Consider the following 20,438-nt stretch of genomic DNA (forward strand, 5'->3'; position numbering starts at 1 on the left):
TTTTTTCTTTTATGGTTTGTGCTTTATATCCCATAGAACTTTTTGCCTAACCCAAAGTCACTGATTTAGCACCGTTTTTGTTTTTTTTTTTGCGGTACATGGGCCTCTCACTGCTGTGGCCTCTCCTGCTGTGGAGCACAGGCTCCGGACGCGCAGGCCCAGTGGCCATGGCTCACGGGCCCAGCCGCTCCGCGGCATGTGGGATCCCCCTGGACCAGGGCACGAACCCGTGTCCCCTGCATCAGCAGGCGGGCTCTCAACCACTGCGCCACCAGGGAAGCCCTAGCACCGTTTTATTCTAGAAGTTTGATAAGTTTAAGGTTTTACATTTAGGTCTGTGATCCATTTTGAGTTAAAGGTTGGATGTAATGTGATATATGGGTTGATTGATTTTTTTTTGTTTTGTTTTGGATTTTTGTACGTGGATGTCCAGTTTTTCTAGCACAGTTTGGTGAAAAGCTTTTCTGTTCTCCATTCAGTTGCTTGACATCTTTGTCAAAAGTCATTTGACCATGTATGTCTATCTCTGTTTCTGAAATCATTCTTTTCCATTGATTTAGGTTTCTGTCCTTTCACCCGTACTGCACTGTCTTGATTACTGTGGCTTTATAATAATAAATCTTGGTATCATGTAATATGAGTACTCCAGTTTTGTTTTGTTTTGAAATTGTTTTGGCTATTCTAGTTTCCTGGCTTTTCTATGTAAATTTTAGAATCATTCTGATGGTTTCCAAAAACAAACAAACAAAATCTACCTGAGTTTTGATTGGGGTTGCATTGAATCTGTAGACAAATTTTGGAGAGGAGTGATAATTTAACTATGTTGAGTCTCCCAGTCCATGAATATGGTATATCTCTTCATTTACTCACATCATCTTTGATTTATCTCATCAGTGTTTTATGGTTTTCAAAATACAAATCTTGCATATAGTTTGTTAGAGTTATCCTTAAGAATTTCATGGTTTGGTGGTGGTATTATAAATGGCAATGTAGTGGATTGGCCAAAAAGTTCATTCAGGTTCTTCCATAACATCTTAATGGAGAAACCCAAACAAACTTTTTGGCCAACCCAATATAAATATGTAATTTCCAAGTGTTTCATTGTTGATATGTGGAAACATGATTGATCTTTATATATTGGACTTTGTATACTACAACCTTGTTAAATTCCCTTATTATATCTAGTAGGCTTTTTGTTGTTGTTTTTGTTTTTTGTAGATTCTTTGGGATTTTCTGTCTATATAGACAGTCATGTTGCCTGGAATAACGACAGTCTTATTTCTTCCATAGTAATGTATGCCTTTTATTTCTTTTTCATACCATATAGCACTGGCTAGTACTTCCAGTATAATGTTAAAGACAGAAAACATTCAGTCTTTCGCCATTATGTATGATGTTAGCTGTATTTGTTTTATTTATTTATTTATTTTTATTTTTGGCTGTGTTGGGTCTTTGCTGCACGTGGCTTTCTCTAGTTGTGGTGAGTGGGGGCTACTCTTTGTGGCGGGGCATGGGCTCCTCATTGCAGTGGCTTCTCTTGTTGTGGAGCACAGGCTCTAGGTGCGTGGGCTTCAGTAGTTGGAGCGTGCGGGTTCAGTAGTTGTGACATGCAGGCCCTAGAGTGTAGGCTCAGTAGTTGTGTCGCACAGGCTTAGTTGCTCTGTGGCATGTGGGATCTTCCCGGACCAGGGCTCGAACCTGTGTCCCCTGTATTGGTAGGCAGATTCTTAACCAGTGTGCCACCGGAAGTCCATTATTTGTTTTAAAGATGCCATTTATCAGCTTAAGTTCTGTTGTATTCCTTGTTTACTAAGAGTTTTTAAAATCATGAATGAATGTTGAATTTTGTCAAATGCTATTTTTGCATCTATTGAAATCATCGTATGGGCTTTTCTTTATTCTGTTGATATGGTGAATTATATTGATTAATTTTTGAATGTTGAACCAGCCTTATATTTCCAGGGTAAACTTCAGTTGGTCATGATGTAATATCCCTTTTATATATTGCTAATATTCTGTTAAAATTTTTTGCATCTGTGTTCAGAAAGGATATTGGATTTCTAGTCTTCTTTTCTCTTAATGTTTCTGTCTGGTTTTGGTATTAAGGTGTTGCTAGTCTTATAAATTAATTTGGGAAGAGCTTCCTCCAGTCTCGATTGAGCTGGTTAGTGTAAACACACATATTAGTTTGCTATCTTTTGTGAAAAAACGGCAGGGGTGGGGAGTGGTAAAACGCACTCATATCTGCTTAACTTTACAAAAAGAAGGGGCAGTAGAGAACAAAGATTTATGGGAGGGAATGACACTTCTTAAGGCTATATACCTTTTTATATAGTTTTGACTTTTCAAAGCATATTATCTTCCATATTGAAAATAAAGATGGGAATGGGGAAAGTCCTAAACCACCAGAACAAATGAACCTGATTGTACTATAAATTAGTACTATACTTACATTGAAGGGGAAGAAAGAGTGACTCTAAGTAATTTTTTAACATAATATCTGACTGTTTACCCTCATCCTGGGTAGCGGTAAGAGAGAGGGATTGCAAACAAATCCTAAACTGTTTCCTCTAGAGTTTATTTTTTGTAGTGATATGGACAAAGCAACTCTGGGTCATTTTTAGGTGTATTATGGATTGAGTAAATGTTTTCAGGTTGTTGAAGCTAGGACCTGAGGAAGGAGAAGGGAAAAATGAGTCCTGTGGGGATGGATTGGAATTGAAGGTATCAGCTTAAATTTATTATTTTTGAAACCAGTATGTATGTGCATATGCACATGCATATGTATGTATGAACATATATGTATATTTATATGCATATGTGTATATGCACACATGTATTTCCTAGTAGTTCTGTCCAAGAAAAAGGCAAAGAGCAGTGGGCACACCTAACCCCCCAATCTCAATCTCTAAAAGTATTCCCAACACAAAGGAACTGGAGTTCCTCAGAGGAATGGCTGATTGCAAGGGTATATACCAGGTGAATCTGTACCTTTTTTTTAATGCTAGAAAATAAAATGTTTTTGAAAAATATGGGAGCATGTCACAAGCCTGTTGGAGGTCCTACTGGTCTAGTCATCAGATTAGTAATGAATTATGAACCATTAAAAATAGGAATCCATTACCCATAATGATAATAAACTAGTAAATAAATGGACAAATAAAGAAGAGAGCTCTCATGCTTACAGTAGAATTCTGAATTCTAGAGTTGGAAAATCATCATTTTGCAGCTCTTATTAGGCAGGGCAAGAATCATAACAGAATCTAGGGAGGAAATATTGATGAGGAGCAGGGTATTTCCATAGAGTTAAAGTGTCTCCCCACCACCTGTGTATTATTTGCAAGGTATAAAATAGGGATTATGCATTGGTGAAATCCAACAACAACATTGGTACTACGTGAATCTGGATATGATGCCCTGAGGAGATATATCGTCATCTGTGTAGTATTCTGGCCAAGACTACATAAACTGAATCTGGAGGAAACAATAGACAAACCCCACATGAGGAACATTCTACTTAATAAAAAGGGGAGGAGGCTGTACTCTTAAAACAAAACAAAACAGAAAACAATGTCATAAAAGATAAAGGCTGTGGAAGTGTTTCAAATTATGGGAGGCTTAAGAAAGATAAGCCTAGGTATTGAATGAACTGCAATACCTGACCCTGAACTGGATCCTATACTGGGTGGGGAGAAAAATACTATAAAATGATTATCATTGGATTAATTGAAATTTCAGTTGGAGTACTGATCCTAAATACAAATATTGTAGCAATGTTCAAATTACTGACAATAACTGTACTGTGGTTATGAAAGAGAATATCTCTAAGGAAATACACATTGAAGCAAAGGCTCAAAGAACCATGATATACATAATTTATCCTCAGTTGCTTTAGGGAAAAAAAAAGACAGCTCAAGTGTGTCTGTGAAGGGAAAGAAAGTTTATGAGCACAAATGACAAAATAAAGAAGGTAACGTTAACAATTGATGACTTTGAGTATAAGGGTGATTCTTGTATTCTTATATTTGCAACTTTTCTGTAAGTTTGAAACTATTTCCAAACAAAATAGTTAAAACACTTAAAAATATCTGTCCTTTATTTTTAGACTTTCTTTATAAAGAGCTCAGTTATTTATCTGGAACAAGTTTGGAATGAACATTTTAATAATATTTTCCTATGTGTGTTGCGGCTCTGCAAACTAACCATTGTTGAATATGATAACAGATGGGAAATAAATGTCACCCTGTGGACAGCCAGAGACCAAAACCTAATCTGGCAGGGGGTTGGGGGGCGGGGAACCATTTATTATAGTGGTTACTTAAAGTTTATGGAAGTATTGGCTACAACATCTACTGAAGTCTTTGAGTTATTGTTGTTATCACTTAACTATTGAAGAAATATTAGAATGATTCTTTTACATCAATAATCTAGCTATTGTCTCCTGATTATTTATTTTCTTTTGTAAACTCGGAAAGATTGTCATGTTTAGCCCTAAGAGTGTAACTATTCATTTCTTCATTCAAAAAATGTTTATTGAATGCCTACTATGTGCTGGACCCCTTCCTAAGCATTGAAGATGTAGCACGAAACAAAACAAAGCTCTTGCCCTTGTGGATTTTATGTGTTTGGGGGAGGAAATACACAAACAGGAGTAGAAGTGAAATAAATGAATATTAGTAACATTGAAGATAAATAAATCAGGGAAGTGTATTCGGGATGCTTGGAGCAGAATAGTTACAGTTTAAAATAGACGGAATAGGAAAGAGTTAACTCAGACATTTGAGCAAAGATCTGAAGATAGCAAGGGAGTGAGGCAGGATAATCATCTCAGAATAGCTTTGAGGCAGAGAGAACAGTAAGTGTAAAGGTTCTGAGGCAGGAGTATGCCTAGCCTGTATAAGGAATAGCAAGGAGGTCAGTAGGAAATGAGGTCAGAGGTAATGGGGGCTAAATTATGCAGGTTCTATTTTGCCGTTTTAAAGATTTTGGCGTTTATGAGATGAGAAGCCATTGGGAGATTTTGGGCACAGATGTTACATTATATGATTTATGTAAGATTATCAGGATCACTGTGGCTGCTTTGATGAAAAAGGGCTGAAATAGGGCAAGGGTAGAAGTTGGGAGGCCAGTTACTAAACTATGGAAAAAAATCCTAGTGAGAGATGATAGTTACTACTACAGTTTCTACGTAGATGTTGAGAAGTAGTGACGATTCTGGATATATTTTGTATATAGAGCCAGTAGTATTTGCTGATGGGTTAGAAAGAAGAGTCGGAACTTGAACTTCAGCGATCATGGAGAAAAGGAGAAATAAGCAAAGGAAGCTGAGGACTGGCCAGTGAGATAGGATGAAACCAGGAGAAACTAGGAGAGTCTTTGTTCTGGAAGCCAGGTAAAGAAAGTGTATCAGGGCTTGATGAGTCATGCCGATTGCTGCAGATAGGGCAAGAAAGATGAGATCTGACTGGCTTTTGGATTTTACAATATATATGTAAGTAACTGGTGACTTTGGAGTTTCAGTGCTGAGTTCGGGATCAAAAGTCTAATTGGAGTGTGTTCAGTTTGAACTGAAGAATACTTGAAGACAGTAAGGACAACTCTTTTCTGACTTCTCACTGAAGAGGGAATCAAAGAAATTGGCCATAATCTAGAGGGGTGTGTGGGGTCAAAAGCTTTGCTGCTGATGTTGTTTATTTTCTAATGATTGGAAATACACACACACACACACACACACACACACCAATGGTTCTGCTTTTATTGGGAGGGCAAAATTAAGAAATTGATGACAAAGGAAAGAGAAGTGGGACTTACTAGAGCGATTTCCTTGAATAGTAGGGACATAACATCTAGTATTAAAGTGAAAGAGTTAGACTTTGATGTGGTTTCAGAAAGTTTAAGCACAGTAGAAGGGTACAGATTCAGGTAAGTGGGTGAGTGTGGTTCTGGAAGTTCTTTTCTGATTGCGTACATAGGAGTCAACGCCAGCATTGTAGAGTGATCTCGGATTTTATGTGGCTTCCAATTTTTTTTTTCTGTGTGATGCTGTTCATCAGGTGATCTGCCAAGAGTCCTGAGAAGCCATAGGAGGGCTATAGCCCTGCTTGTTAACTTTTGTTTTTCAGATATTTAGCTTTTTGTTACTCTCTCCAGTTTACTTAACACTTGGGAAGAGATTCCTAAAACCCTTTTGGGGATATCTGGAAAAATTTTTTTTTCTCATTGATCTTCAAAGAGTATGATTCAAAGGTCCTTAGAATTTACCAGCACAATTTTCATGTTAGGTATAAGAAAACCAACTTAAAGACATAGTTAGGCCAAGGAGGTACAGCTAATTGTCTAGCCAAGCCTGGAATGCAGGTCTCTGTTGTTCTTGTTTATATAATTTAGTTTTGAAATTCAGTTTTTATACCTATGTACATATACATTCATACTCAACGTTTTGACAATAAAGCTAACTTATTCTAAATTGGAGCAAACCAAAGCATGAAATAAAAACACTTAAAATGTCAGGGTCAAAATGTAACTCTGTCTAAAATGTGATTTAAATTTTGATTTGTATAAAATGCATACCTGAAATTATATTATATTGCATATGTAATTAGAATGCACTGAAATCATATCAAAGCATTTGCCCTTGGCTAAATTTATATTAAAAGATTACAAAACAGGATCAGTAATACACCATTTTAAATTTCTGGTACTTTAAGACATCTGTAGATTGTAATAAAATACAAAAATGGGTTGAGAAAAGCATTGGTATTCTAGCTTGCTGTTTCCAGTTCTTTCTGCTCTTTCTGCTTCTTTATCTCAATACTTGGCTATACCTGGTAATTCAAAATGGATAAAACCAAATAATCAGCATCCAAAATACATATATAATTTTTATGAAATAATAAGTAAAGGGCAAAAAACTAAGGAGGAAGTGGCCAATAGAAATAAAGAGGCATTTCATAAAAGAGGAAACATGAGTTAGCCAGTAAACCTGAAGAAATGCTCAGTATCATTAATCAACAGAAAAATGCAAATTAAGACTACAGTTAGATGGTTTTACACCCCCAAATTAAGAAGTTGGCATTAGTAAATGTTGGAGAGCATGTAGATCAATATGAACTACCTGGTGCTGATGAGATTATACATTGCTAAACACACTTTGGGAAAAAGAAAAATTGGCGACCTCACGAAAAAATTGAAAACACATATATTCCTCAACTCCTAGGCAAGTACTTAAGAGAAACGTTGGCACATGTGGAACAGATGTGTATGAGAATTTTCATAACAGTAATGTTCATAATAGCAAAACGAAACAAAACCTGGGGAGAAAATAAGGTGCTATCATAAAGAGAATGAATAATTCAGTCATGGTGTATTTACACAATGTAGAATTATTCTGCCCTGAAATGAATGAACTACAACTATATGCAACATTTAGTTGCATATGTATCATGAATACATCTTGAAAACATAATGTTGAATGAAAAACAATGAAAGTGTTGTTGAAGGATATGTACACATGTGATATGCTTTCTAAAAATCAGAGGAATGATAAACACAAAACATAGGATAGCAATTACAGAGGACTGAAGAGATGAGAGAGGTGGCGTATAAGACAGGGAAGAGCAAATCAGTGAAACATTACCAGCAACTTGTATTTAGGTTCTCGTGTTGGGTGACAACCAACATGTTTTACGTAAGTTGGTAGTTAATATATTAAAAAAACAGTGCAGGTATATTCTGATGTTACGATTTAGGAGACATGTCATCACTTCTGCCTACTTTCTCACTGCCAGTTGAATCCCAAACATCACTCAGAATTTCAGTAGAGGGATCTTGTTTTAAAATCTTATATCTCATTAAGCATGTGTCTGCCATCTGACAAGCCACTCAATAACAACTTGGATGAATAACTGAATGAATGATTTGGGAAAATAGTTTAGAATTTTTCTTAGAAACCACCTAAGAAGTAGATTTCTTTTTTAAATAAATTTATTTATTTATCGTTTTGGCTGCATTTGATCTTCGTTGCTGTGCATGGGCTTTCTCTAGTTGTGGCGAGCTAAGACTACTCTTCGTTGCAGCACGCAGGCTTTTCATTGCAGTGGCTTCTCTTGTTGCAGAGCACGGGCTCTAGGTGCACGGGCTTCAGTAGTTGTGGCACGTGGACTCAGTTGTTGTGGCTTGTGGACTCTAGAGCGCAGGCTCAGTAGCTGTGGCGCACAGCCTTAGTTGCTCTGTGGCATGTGGGATCTTCCTGGACCAGGGCTCGAACCTGTGTCTCCTGCATTGACAGGCGGATTCTTAACCACTGCACCACCAGGGAAGTCCCAGAGGTAGATTTTTTTTTGTTTTTTTTTTTTAAGAAGTGGATTTATTTAGAGAGAAACACACTCCACAGACAGAGTGTGGGTCATCTCAGAAGGCGAGAAAGGCCAAAACAGTAATCATTTGTAACTAATTTTTTTTTTTTTTTTGAGATATGCGGGCCTCTCACTGTTGTGGCCTCTCCCGTTGCGGAGCACAGGCTCCGGACACGCAGGCCCAGCGGCCATGGCTCACGGGCCCAGCCGCTCCGCAACATGCGGGATCCTCCCAGACCAGGGCACGAACCTGCATCTCCTGCATCAGCGGGCGGACTCCCAGCCACTGTGCCACCAGGGAAGCCCTATTTTTTATTTTAACTTAGAACATATCAATTCAGCTCTATACCACATTTATCTTCAACTACTCCTAGAGAAATAACATGATTTTTTTTCTTTTTTGCTCATATTTGGTTCTCCAAAAAGAGACATTGTGATCTATGATGTACAGATGAATACTGGACTAGAGTGGGAAGACTTAGGTTCTGAACCTGGCTCTGCCACTAAATAACTGTGTTGTCGTTGATTCTTTGCATAACTTTTCCTGGTCTCGGCTTCCTCACCAGTAAAATAAAAAAGCTGAACCAGATGGTCTGTAGAGATCAGTTTTGAATGACTCTATATTCTCCTTTGAAGTTTGAATAGCAGATTTTATCTATCTTAAATAAAGTGTTGTCTTGTGTTCCAGTATGAAGCCATTGGCAAGAAATAAGGAGGTAAAGAGAGAATTAGTAGGAAATGAACAACTCATAAAAAACATTCTGAAAATAAATTGGGCTTTCTTTTTTTTTTCTTTCATCACAGGTATAATACTTCTCCACGTCTGCTTCAGGAAGAAAGTGCCTGCCACTTCTATTGTTTCTACGCAGGTTCATGCCAGCCCAGAACATAGAATCAGGTCAGTTTTAGGATTGTTTTGTCTGTTGAACAAGAAGCCAGGAACAGAATCATGCTAATCTTTGCTGCCTCGTTGCATTGTAACTGAACTGTGACTCAGAAAGGCTGGGTTTTAAACCTTCTTTACCACTGATGGCTGGGTAAACTAGACAAACCTCCTTTCCTGGATGGCTTTTAGTTTTTTGCACCAAAAAAAAAAAAAAAAAAAGATATATTGGAATATATTTCAGTTTCAATTCTGGCTTTAAAGCATCATACTTTTATTGTAGACACCTACATAGAATAAAATCATGTTATTAAAGTTTTTCCTTTTTTTCCTGGAAAAATCTAGTTGTAAGCACAGGCTTTGGAACTCTTTATTGTATTATAGTAACTTTGAGTGACTAGTTTGAATAATGAACTATGTTGTGAGGCACTTGAGAGTACTATGGCTACTTAGTTGCCTGAGTTTTAGTATTTTACTTTGCTCTATTGTTACTGAAAAGTTTATTTATTTTTAAACAACAGAAATTTATTTTCTCAACAATTCTAGAGGCTGGAAGTCCAAGATCAGGGTGTCAGTGTGGTTGGATTCTGGTGCAAGCTCTCTTCTGACCTGTAGGTGGTCACCGTCTAGCTTTGTCCTCACAAGGCAAAGAAAAGGAGAAAGAGAGGGAGATCTCCCTTTACCTCTTCTTATCATATCAGTTTAGGGCCCCACTCCTATGACCTCATTTAACCTTAATAGCCTACTAAAGACCCTATCTCCAGATACAGTCATGTTGAGGGTTAAGGCTTCAATATATGAATTTTGGGGGAACACAGTTCAGTCCATAGTAGCCACCTAGTAGTAAGATTGCTGGGTTGTATGAAATCTGCACTTTCAACTTTTCTAGATATTTCCAAATTGATCTCTAAAGTGGTTGTAATAATTTACACACCCCTAGCAAGTATATAGATGATGGGATTTTTTTAACTAGAAGAACTAAAAAATCCCAAATGGAAGATAGAGGGTATATAGTCTTTTCAAATTGCAACTTCTTTTTCCTATTCCACCAATGTCTGGAAAGTCTTCCAAATAGCTGTTTAAACCTTGGCTTCTGTTAATCAGTTCTTTTGTTTGTAGCCATGGTACTACATGGAGTGCTCTGTTCTCCTCTTTTTTTTTTGAATTACTAGTCATTCGATAATGTTCTTGAGCTGTAGAGAGGGTATATTTTTGACCATGTTAGTTCTCTATTGATTGCATGTGACTCAGTTCAAATTAGCTTAAGCAGAAAGGGGAAGTTATCAGCCTTTTGGGCACACCAAAGGATCCAGGGCAGAAATGAAGCTGGGCTGTGCAAGGAGAACCCAGGAATCAAATGTAGTCAGGTCTCTCTCAAGCTCTCAGCGGCATGCCTCTCCTGTGCATGTCTCACTCTCTTTGGCTTTCTCCATGTTTCCATTCTTTGTCATGGGAAGCGTGGTCGCCACCACTGCCCATGATTTATATCTTGTAATTCAGACTCCCAGAGAAAGGTTTACTCTTAAGTACCTAATCCCAAATATTCCAGAAAAAAACTCTGATTCCCTGGACAAGTTTGCAGTGGCTGTCTTGCCATCTTTGTTTCAAGGCCTGTTCTCTGAAAAGGAACTGACTTACTCCTAGTAAAATGCAGATGACCAATAATATAGTATTACTCCTTCCAGGTGTATTTGTTAAGCTAAAGGTGTTTTTCTAAATGTTAAGCTAAAGCTGTTTTTCCAAACTGTGGGGAAGTGAAATCTTGTGTTCTAGTATATAAAAATGATTAACCCAGATGCAAGAAAAGTATTAGGAATTGAAAGGTAGTGTTTTAGGTTTCAGGGAGTGGAAGAAAATGAGTAACTATGTAGGTAGAGGAGGAGGGCAGGTAGATAGTCAAATATATACTTCTAAGGTAGCAGTGTTACAAAGATTGAATATAGCAAGTAAAAGAAAAACCTTTCTATTTGCCTTTTTCGAGAAAAGATTTGAAGGTAGAAGAAAGAACCATTAGGCTTAGTCCCACCTCAACTACTAACTATGATTTTGGATAAATCACTTATTCTCTGTGTAGCTCGGTTTACTAAATCCTGGCTCCTTATCACCTGTGTCCTTAACTCCTGGACACCAGTTTCTTCATCTTAAAAATGGAATTGATGATAGTGGTGCCTCAGAGGGTTCTTGTGAGGAATTAATATATGTTAAGTGTTCAAAACAATTCCTGGCGCATCAGCAGCAGCAACGTCAATGAGTCAATTACATTATATGATTGCAGGAGTCCCAGCTAACTTAAAAAAAAAAAATCTGTGGTCTAAGATTTTCTGATACAACCTTATGTCTTTTTTCAGAATAAAGACTTAAAAGCTTTGGCCATCTACTTGAGTCCTGCATTGAGGCTAATTTTGGTATTGCCAATAAAAGTCATTTTGAATTCAGTGTATGTATTAGTTCTTTTTGCTACATGTATTAATTTGTTAAGGTTGTCACAACAAATTACCACAAACTGAATGGCTTAAACAGCAGAAATTTATTGTCTCACAGTCTGGAGGCTAGAAGTCTGAAATCAAAGTGTCAGCAGGATTGGTTGCTTCTGAGATCTATGAGGGAAGGATCTGTTCCAGGCCTCTTTCCTTGACCTATATAGATGGCCACCTTTTCTCCATAGCTCTTCGCATTGTCTTCCCTTTATGCGTGTCTGTCTCTTTGTTCAAATTTCTCCTTTTTATAAGGATACCAGTCATATTGGATTAGGGCCCACCCTAATGAGCTCAGTTTAACTTGATTACCCCTGTAAAGGTCATGTCTCCAAATAAGGTCACATTCTGAGGTGCTGGGGGTTAGGACTTAAACATATGAATTTTGAGCAGGACACAGTTCAAGCCATAGCACTACATAACAGATTACCTCAAAAGTTTGTGACTTAAAACAACAAACATTATCTCACAGTTCTTGTGGTCAAGAATCTGGGTGCCATTTGCTGGGTCCTCTGGCTCAGGGTCTCTTGCAAAGCTACATTTGACACGTCCACCAGGGCTGATCTCATCTGAAAATCCTAGAGGAGGATCTGCCTGCAGTTCACCCGCATGCTTGTTGGCAGTACTTAGTTCCTCGCTGGTTGTCGGGCCGAAGGCCCCAGTTCCTCATGTTGGCTGTTTGCCAGCACCCTACTAGTCCTTGCCGTGTGAGCCTTTGGTTTTTGTAGTGTAGTCTTGGAAGTGGCAACCCATCACTTTTTCCCTATTCCTTTCACTAGGAGTGAGTCATTAGGTCCAGTCCACACTTAAGGAGAGGTCCAGTACACACTTACACAGGGATGTGTATCCCAGGAGGGGAGGTTATTGGAAGCCATTTTGAAGCTCCCTATGTAGACTATAAGAATGAAGAAAGAAGAAAATGTGCTAAGTGGAAAAATATATAAATTATTTAATATTCAGGAAGCTTTAGTCTTAAACTCTAAGCAGAAGTTTATCACTTTTGTGCCATATAGCTTTGTAATCAGAAAGTACCCCCTCACCCTTAAAAAAAAAGGAAGAATCTAACTCTTAACATTTCCTTTTTTTTTAAAGCAAAGAGGAGTTAATTTTGTTCCATTTCATCAAATTTGTTATTTTTTTAATCCTATGTAGAATTCTTCAAGTGGTACCTGAATTTTCACTTTGCTGAGTAAAACCTGGTATTTCTCATAAAATATCCAAAGGCCTACCCTCATTTCCCTAAAATAGTTAAGAGCAAGGGTCGTAGGTTATTGAGTACTTTAATTTTATCAGCTTTTCTGTGGTCACTTTCTACAACTAAGTTATAAAGTGTGAGAAATTATCAGACATTTGTGAAGATATTTAGTATACCAAATTGGCTAAGGGAAATGCCCAATTACAGTTACTTTTACAGAATATAGTGGCACAATCATGTATACTTCATTTACCAGCTAGTAGTTCTCAATATTTATATTGATGGAAAGATAATTGGAAAGTGTTATGGATTCATTTTTGTAATCTTTGTTTTGGAAGGCGGTATAGTTGTGTTTCTGGAAGCAAGATTTGACCTAGCTGGCATTATCTGTATAAGTTAATCTAACGGGTGTGTGTGTGTGTGTGTGTGTGTGTTTAGCACATGGAATAACAGTGTTTTAGTAAATTTAGTCTAAGAAAATCTCAAATTCATTGAGAAAAGATTGTCTTAACTCCTTTAGGGTAGATTGAGCATGTACTTCTAAAGCATCTGATTACATGACTGAATTTTATAAGGAGTTTTAAAATTATAATTATTTGTGAATTACTATAAATATAGATCATACATTTTAGTTTAGTTATTATTAGAAATGATGAGACTTATTTTTAAATCTCAGTAGGTTTGGAACTCAAAGTTCTCTCATACTGTACAGAAATTAAATGAGTATGAATTCAATAGAATTTCTGTGTGATATCCCTTTTTACTTGTTAGGGGAATGTAGTTTAATAGAAACCATACAAAATTTTTGATTTAAAGCTTCCTTTTGACACACATAGAGTGGACTGGGGAATTCATTCTTATAGTTGAACAAATGGTAATGGTTTTTCGTAGAAAAAAAGCACTGTTGCATTGATATGGCAAAGAGGAAGTTTTAAACTTAAACTCTTAATATTTTGCATTACAAGGATATTGAGCTAAGAGTTTTGTTTATAATTTACTCCCTTGTTTGAAAACTTCTGGGAATAGATTTATGACTAGATTTTGGGCTTTAGACTCTATATGAGAAAAATAGTATAGCATTTTTTGTGGTTTAGAAAACTATTACCCACAAATGAAAGTCTGTAGAATGTATTCTTTCTAGAAACATATATTAAGAGAGTTTAAAAAGTTCAGAGAAGGGAACTCAGTGCAGTATAAAAAGTGCAGATGTACTTAATGTGAAGCTTAAACTACAAGATTTAAAAGGTTTTTATAATCAGAAAAAATAAGTTGAAAAGTAAAGTAGCACTACAAATTGGAGAATTGAGATTTAAAAATTTAATGCAATTTTTCTTTATTTTAAGAAATAATACTTAAAGTTTGCGACTTAAAAATATGAATCATTTTAATCATACTTTAACCCATGTTGTGAAACTTTTTTTTTTTTCCTTAGACTTTTGGTTTATTGTCTAGAGCTTACCGTTTCTATGACTATATCATTGAGTTGATTTTAATCCTGAATATCACTTATTTGGCTCTTATTTTGAGGTCAAATTATGCATCAGTCTTTATTGACAATATGTTAAAAAATTGTATAAAATATTAAAAGTAGATATAAGAGGGGATAACTGCAGTGTGTAATATGTATTAAGGTTCAGTTTCCAAACTTAGTCATACTTCCTGGTTTAGATCTTGGTGTCATTGCGTACAGCTGTTTGCCCTAGTATAAATTTCTTAATTTCTTATGTCCTCATCTGTTAGATGGGTTTATTGATAGTATTTAATGGACGTTCATAAGGGTTAAATGAGATAATGCTTGTAAAATGCTTAATATTGTGTCTGGCACATAGTAAGTAAAAGCTAAATTCATGTTAGCTGCCATTTCTTGTTACAAGCATCGGCCTTAAGTCATTTTTACTTATGTTTTTGAAGGATAGAATATAAGCAAAATGATGTCCTGTTAATCATAATATATAACCCTTAGTATTCAGTTGACTGATTACATATTTTATTAGCATATAGACTTTATTTTTGAAAAGTAGAATAGAGTTTACATAAAAGGTTATGAGTTTAGAGCCATCACTAAAATTATTGACTTAAAAGGGGGGAGAAAAAGGGAATGGAGGAGGTAAGTGTGCTGTTTTTGCTGTAGGTCTGAGGAGAGATTTTGTAGTCACTAACAACAGTTTTTTAAAAAAATTGGAAACACTAGGATGTCAGCTTTTCATTTTCTTTTTAAACTTTAACTGTTAGCCACTCTGTTCCGGTTTTTGTTTTGTTTTGTTTTGACCTGGGGAAAAAGAGTGGGAGAAGGTGTGCCTGTTTTTTTCCTAGTCTTACAAAGGATATATCCTTTGGGTCTTGTGTTCCCAGTGGTAGGAATGTCCCTTGCACCTCAGTTTTATGAAGACCTCTACTAAAAGGTATCTTTAAGTATATTAATCTGGTTGTGAGATGACTGTGGCTGCTTCGTAGCATCCTAAGAAAGCTAAACTCCTCCGTGTAGAAATAGGATCTATGCCTAAGTTGGGGGAAATAGGGAATTTAGGAGGAAGTTTCTGGCTCAGGTACATTTGCTCCTGATTTGGTCAAACATCAGCTCTATCTTCGCCTGAGGACATTTTTGTTGTGTGTGTGCTTTATATAAATGAAAACAAGACCACTGCTCTCCTAAGAGCTTGTAAATGGAAAGTGTTATACAACATACATGATATAGAAGGAAAGGGAATGGGGGAGGGGGATTCTGAAATATAAGCTCTAAAGCTGTTTTATTATCTTCTTTGTGTGTAGTCGGGGAGGAGCTTTAAAAAGCCTAACCTGGAATCATATTTTGAAAGTAAAGATTCAGTATCTCTTGACTGAATGAAGGATTGTCGTGAATATGTCTATATGCTGAAGCAGAAGGTGAGTTAAAGAATTATTTGATTTCAAAATGTATAGGGAAGGAAGTACAGGTCCTTTTAATTTCAGTTGATTTAATTGTTTGCTTTTAAATTTTTTACATAATCATTTTGGGTCTTTAAGTACAGATTAGGATATTTTGGTTCTTTCCTCTTCCAGATAGCTGAAATTATTTGTAATAGTCTGTTCTCTCTTCCTTCCACCTTCCTTCCCTTCCTTTCCTTGTTTCCTTCCACATAGTTTTTGACCTTTCAGTTGGTTCTTTTATATTTGGTCTTAACCACATGTTTTGTATGAAGCTGTTTTTCTCCTTATGGTATCCCTAGCTCTTTCTTAACTGTATCATTGCCTAGTCCAAAAAACCCCATAGGAGTGAATTTTTGTAGTTACCTCTGAACCAATCAGAATTCATACTTTCTGAGGGCAGTTACTATTTGTTTTATTTTTTAAATCTTTTATAATTAAAAAAAAATCTTTTAAAGATTTTTACCTTCCTCTGACATCAGTAGATTATCCTGTGCTTTGCTGTATCTAAGTGGGCGTTCTGGAAAAAGGGCTTCCTTTTTCGGCCAGAGTTGGTTGAAGGAAAGCTTTTTTTGTTTTTTTGCGGTACGCGAGCCTTTCACTGTTGTGGCCTCTCCCGTTGCGGAGCACAGGCTCTGGACGCGCAGGCTCAGCGGCCATGGCTCACGGGCCCAGCCGCTCCGCGGCATGTGGGATCTTCCCGGACCGGGGCAGGAACCCGTGTCCCCAGCATTGGCAGGTGGACTCTCAATCACTGCACCACCAGGGAGGCCCCAACTGTCATTTAATTCTTTAAGCAATATGTATGGAGAGTAAATTAAACAACTTTGTGGCATATAAAAGTTTTTACTGTACTATTGGACAGTATATTTACATGCTTAGACCTATAGAAATCCAAGCAAAAGAGACCATCTGTCAACTGAATTGACCTTTGGTATTACTTCTCTGTCTCTCTCTCTCTCCCCCCACCATCCCACCCCCTCCACACGCATGCACACAAGTGCACCCACAGTTAAGATTTTTATTAAAAATTTTTATTATTATTATTTTTTCACCGCACCACACGGCCTGTGGGATCATAGTTCCCCGACCAGGGATCGAACCCACGCCCTCTGCATCGAAAGCTCGGATTCTTTTTTTTTTTTTTTTTTTTTTTTTTTCCAGTACGCGGTCCTCTCACTGTTGTGGCCTCTCCCGTTGCGGAGCACAGGCTCCGGACGTGCAGGCTCAGCGGCCATGGCTCATGGGACCAGCCGCTCCGCGGCATGTGGGATCTTCCCGGTCCGGGGCACGAACCCGTGTCCCCTGCATCGGCAGGCGGACTTGCAACCACTGCGCCACCAAGGAAGTCCGGAAACGCAGATTCTTTAACCACTGGATCTCCAGGGAAGTCCCAAGATTTTTAAATTAAAGTTTGAAGGACAGATGTTACTTGTTATTGAAAGAGTAAATGTGGTGATGAAAACAAAATTTTTGTGAGGAGAGCAGACCATGCCAAGACTTATTTAATCTTCAGTACTTCTATTTAGTTTGTTTTCTTCCTTCTTGATTTTGTTTTCACTGCCTAAAAGTACAGTTTCATAAAAATGTTCCAGTTCTAGGAAAAGAGGATAATTTCTATAAACTGGAAAAAAGCTATAAGAAGTAAGATTTTTGCCCTGAGGAACTAAATTGTTTAATGAACTCTTTAATATATATTTGCCATCTTTTTTTTATATTCTTAGTACAAAATATAAAGAAATTTTATATTTATAAAATAAAATGTTTTATTTATCTTTATTGTGAGGCTTAAAGTGCCACATGAAAATTATTTGAATCTATTACTGATATCTAAAATCTACAATATGGGTATAAAAGTGGGATCCTAGAATTGAGATATAAATATATATTTCATAGCTTTTGTATATAATATATACATAAATATTATATATGTATATAGTTTTATATAGTATATGGGTCTATATGATTCCTTGAACTGCTTATACTTTTCAGTGCTTATAGAATATACTTTGATTATGAATAATACTGCTCTCAAGTAACTTCTGATAAAATGTCAACTGTTCATAAAGAACGTAGAATTTCATAAAGAAATTGTTCCATTAGGAACAATTAAGAGGGCTAGCTAATTCTCAAAAGGTTGACATCTTACCATGAGACAGATCTATGTTTTATCCTGAAATCCTAGAGAATAGATTTTTTTTCTTTTCCCTTTCTTTCTGTTACCTTCTCTATTTTTCCCTCCTCACTTTTCAATACTTGACCCTTCCTCCCTTCTATTCCCTACCTTTTCTTTCCATTCTTTCCTTTTAATGACCTCTTTTTCCAGAGGTCCCATCTCAGTTATTTGTGTAAAACGGGCACTGAATATATTGCTCAATAGCAATTGCTTTAGGATTGGGTCCAAGATGGCTCTTGCAGTTGTTTCATGACTAAGTTTACAATTATGTTAGACTAGCTCTTAAGGCTCTGGGCAATCATTTTTGCTTATTTGGATCTCAAGATCCAAAGCAGTGTATTTTATCAATATTGGGATTTTTAAGTTGACCCAGTGCATTCTTTCCTGCCGATGTTCAGTACCAGTTGAGAAATATAGAGACTGACATGATCAGGTTTCATGTGGGGAAAGGGCACTCTGTAGCGGTGGTTAGAGAGATTTAGAGCCAAGGCTGGAGAAAGGGTGATCATTAGTAGATTGTAACAGTAAATCAGAGGAGAAATGCTACATGATTAGGACCTGAACCAGTTTGGTATGATTGGAGAAAACAGGACAGATATACAAGATAGTCCCTTAGGATATGTCCCTTTGGGTTTGGGAGTTGAAAGAAAGGAAGGAAATGAATTGAAACCCTTGGGTAATCTAGGTTAACTGCCAAGTTTCTAGCTGGATGACTGGTTGACAGTGGTCCTGTTCCGCTATGTAGAAATTATAGAAGAAAAAATAGAATTTAGTGGACTTCCCTGGTGGCGCAGTGGTTGAGAATCGGCCTGCCAATTCAGGGGACACAGGTTCGATCCCTGGTCTGGGAAGATCCCACGTAACGCCGAGCAGCTAAGCCCGTGCGCCACAACTACTGAGCCTGCGCTCTAGAGCCCACATGCCACAACTGCTGAAACCCGTGCGCCTAGAGCCTGTGCTCTGCAACAAGAGAAGCCACCACAATGAGAAGCCCGTGCACCGCCAACAAGAGTAGCCCCCGCTCGCGGCAACTAGAGAAAGACGGCGCCCAGCAACAAAGACCCAACTCAGCCAAAAATAAATAAAGTTTAATTTAAAAAAATAGAATTTAGGGAGAAAAATAGTATGTTAGATTTTGAACATAATGATTTTAGGGGGAAATAATTTCAAACTTACAGAAAAGTTACAAAAATAATATAAAGAACATTGATGTACCCTCACTCCAGATTCACCTATTGCTAACCGTTTGTCCTCAAATGCTTTATTATTCACTTTGTAAATGAATGTTTCTGTGTATATATTTATAAATACATATGCATATATGTGTATTCTTTCAATGTCCATCTGCTGTTTATTTGTGATATAAAATTTGACCACCTGTTTCATTGTCTGATTTCTCCACTGTGTTACTCTCCTCCCTTACAACTAATAAGCAATCCGTGAGGAGATACTTTAAGACAATTAAAATATCCCACTCTTCATCAAAATGTCATGTAGGATCCATTGATGATAGCTTGCTTGAACCATGGTTCTAAAATGATGGTTTTTTCTAACTCCAGAACTCCTGCTTTTACCAGTCATTACTCAGCATCCTACTGTAATAAGAGCCCTTTTATTTATCTATATATATTATTAGTTATTAAACTCATGGATTCCTATTTTTTCCCTGATGATTAATAATTCATTACTGTCCTTAAATATTTTGGCCTTCAAATTTTCTCAGATCTCACCAGTGGGACCCTCTTCTTTTCATGCTGCCTCCTTTCGTTTTTCATGCCCCCATCACTTTTTCTTAATCACTTCATTATTTTCATCATTTATAAGCCAACTCATTGTTTATCTTCTCTGCCCAGCCTAGAGTCAGTCATTTCTCCTAGAAGGCCTGGCCCCTTTGAGTGGGGAATGGGGAATGACAGTAGGAACCAAGATCTGGACACACAGTATGTACGTTGCTACTTGATGTATTTACTTCTGAGCCCTGTGAGGGGACAGAGCTAGAAAATATGTCTTTATACGTGCACACGTACATATGTATATACACATTTGCATGCATATGCTCATGGATGTATGTTTGAACCTGGATGTATATTTTAGAATATGAATTCACACTGATTTCTCCAATTCTCCCTCGTTCTGTAGTGAGAACATGGGCTCCTAACAGTACCAACATTCTTACGCATTTGCTCTAAATGAGTATCACCTAAAATAGTTTCAGAATTGTTTCATCTATACCACTACAAAAACAAAACAAAAGCAACACTCCATTTTTGTAGGTAAAACATTCATTGGTTTCTTGTTTATCCTTCTGATTTTTCTTTTGGTAATGATGAGCAGATATGGTTTTTTCTTTAATAAATTTATTTTACTTATTTATTTTTGGCTGCATTGGGTCTTTGTTGCTGCACGCGGGCTTTCTCTAGTTGCGGCGAGCGGGGGCTACTCTTCGTTGTGG

General features: G+C 37.1%; 1 protein-coding gene across 7 annotated transcripts in view; it reads left to right on the top strand.

The window, feature by feature from the left end:
* WDFY3 (WD repeat and FYVE domain containing 3) overlaps positions 1-20,438 on the top strand; it is a 256,297-nt gene that overhangs the window by 21,773 nt on the left and 214,086 nt on the right. For 4 of the 7 annotated variants that reach the window (XM_029234752.1, XM_029234754.1, XM_029234753.1 and 1 more), the window contains exon 1: positions 8,837-9,252. The exons of 1 other annotated variant lie outside the window; for it this stretch is intronic. In XM_029234752.1, coding sequence (XP_029090585.1) covers positions 9,044-9,252 — 209 coding nt within the window. In that variant the 5' untranslated portion in view covers positions 8,837-9,043. Of the gene's footprint in view, positions 1-8,836; positions 9,253-15,675; positions 15,790-20,438 lie in introns of those variants that run through there. 2 more of the 7 variants (XM_029234756.1, XM_029234758.1) reach the window with 2 other exon arrangements.

Source organism: Monodon monoceros, unplaced genomic scaffold, assembly GCF_005190385.1.
Source record: "Monodon monoceros isolate NGI ecotype Baffin Bay Population unplaced genomic scaffold, NGI_Narwhal_1 Super_Scaffold_20, whole genome shotgun sequence".
NCBI lineage: Eukaryota > Metazoa > Chordata > Mammalia > Artiodactyla > Monodontidae > Monodon > Monodon monoceros.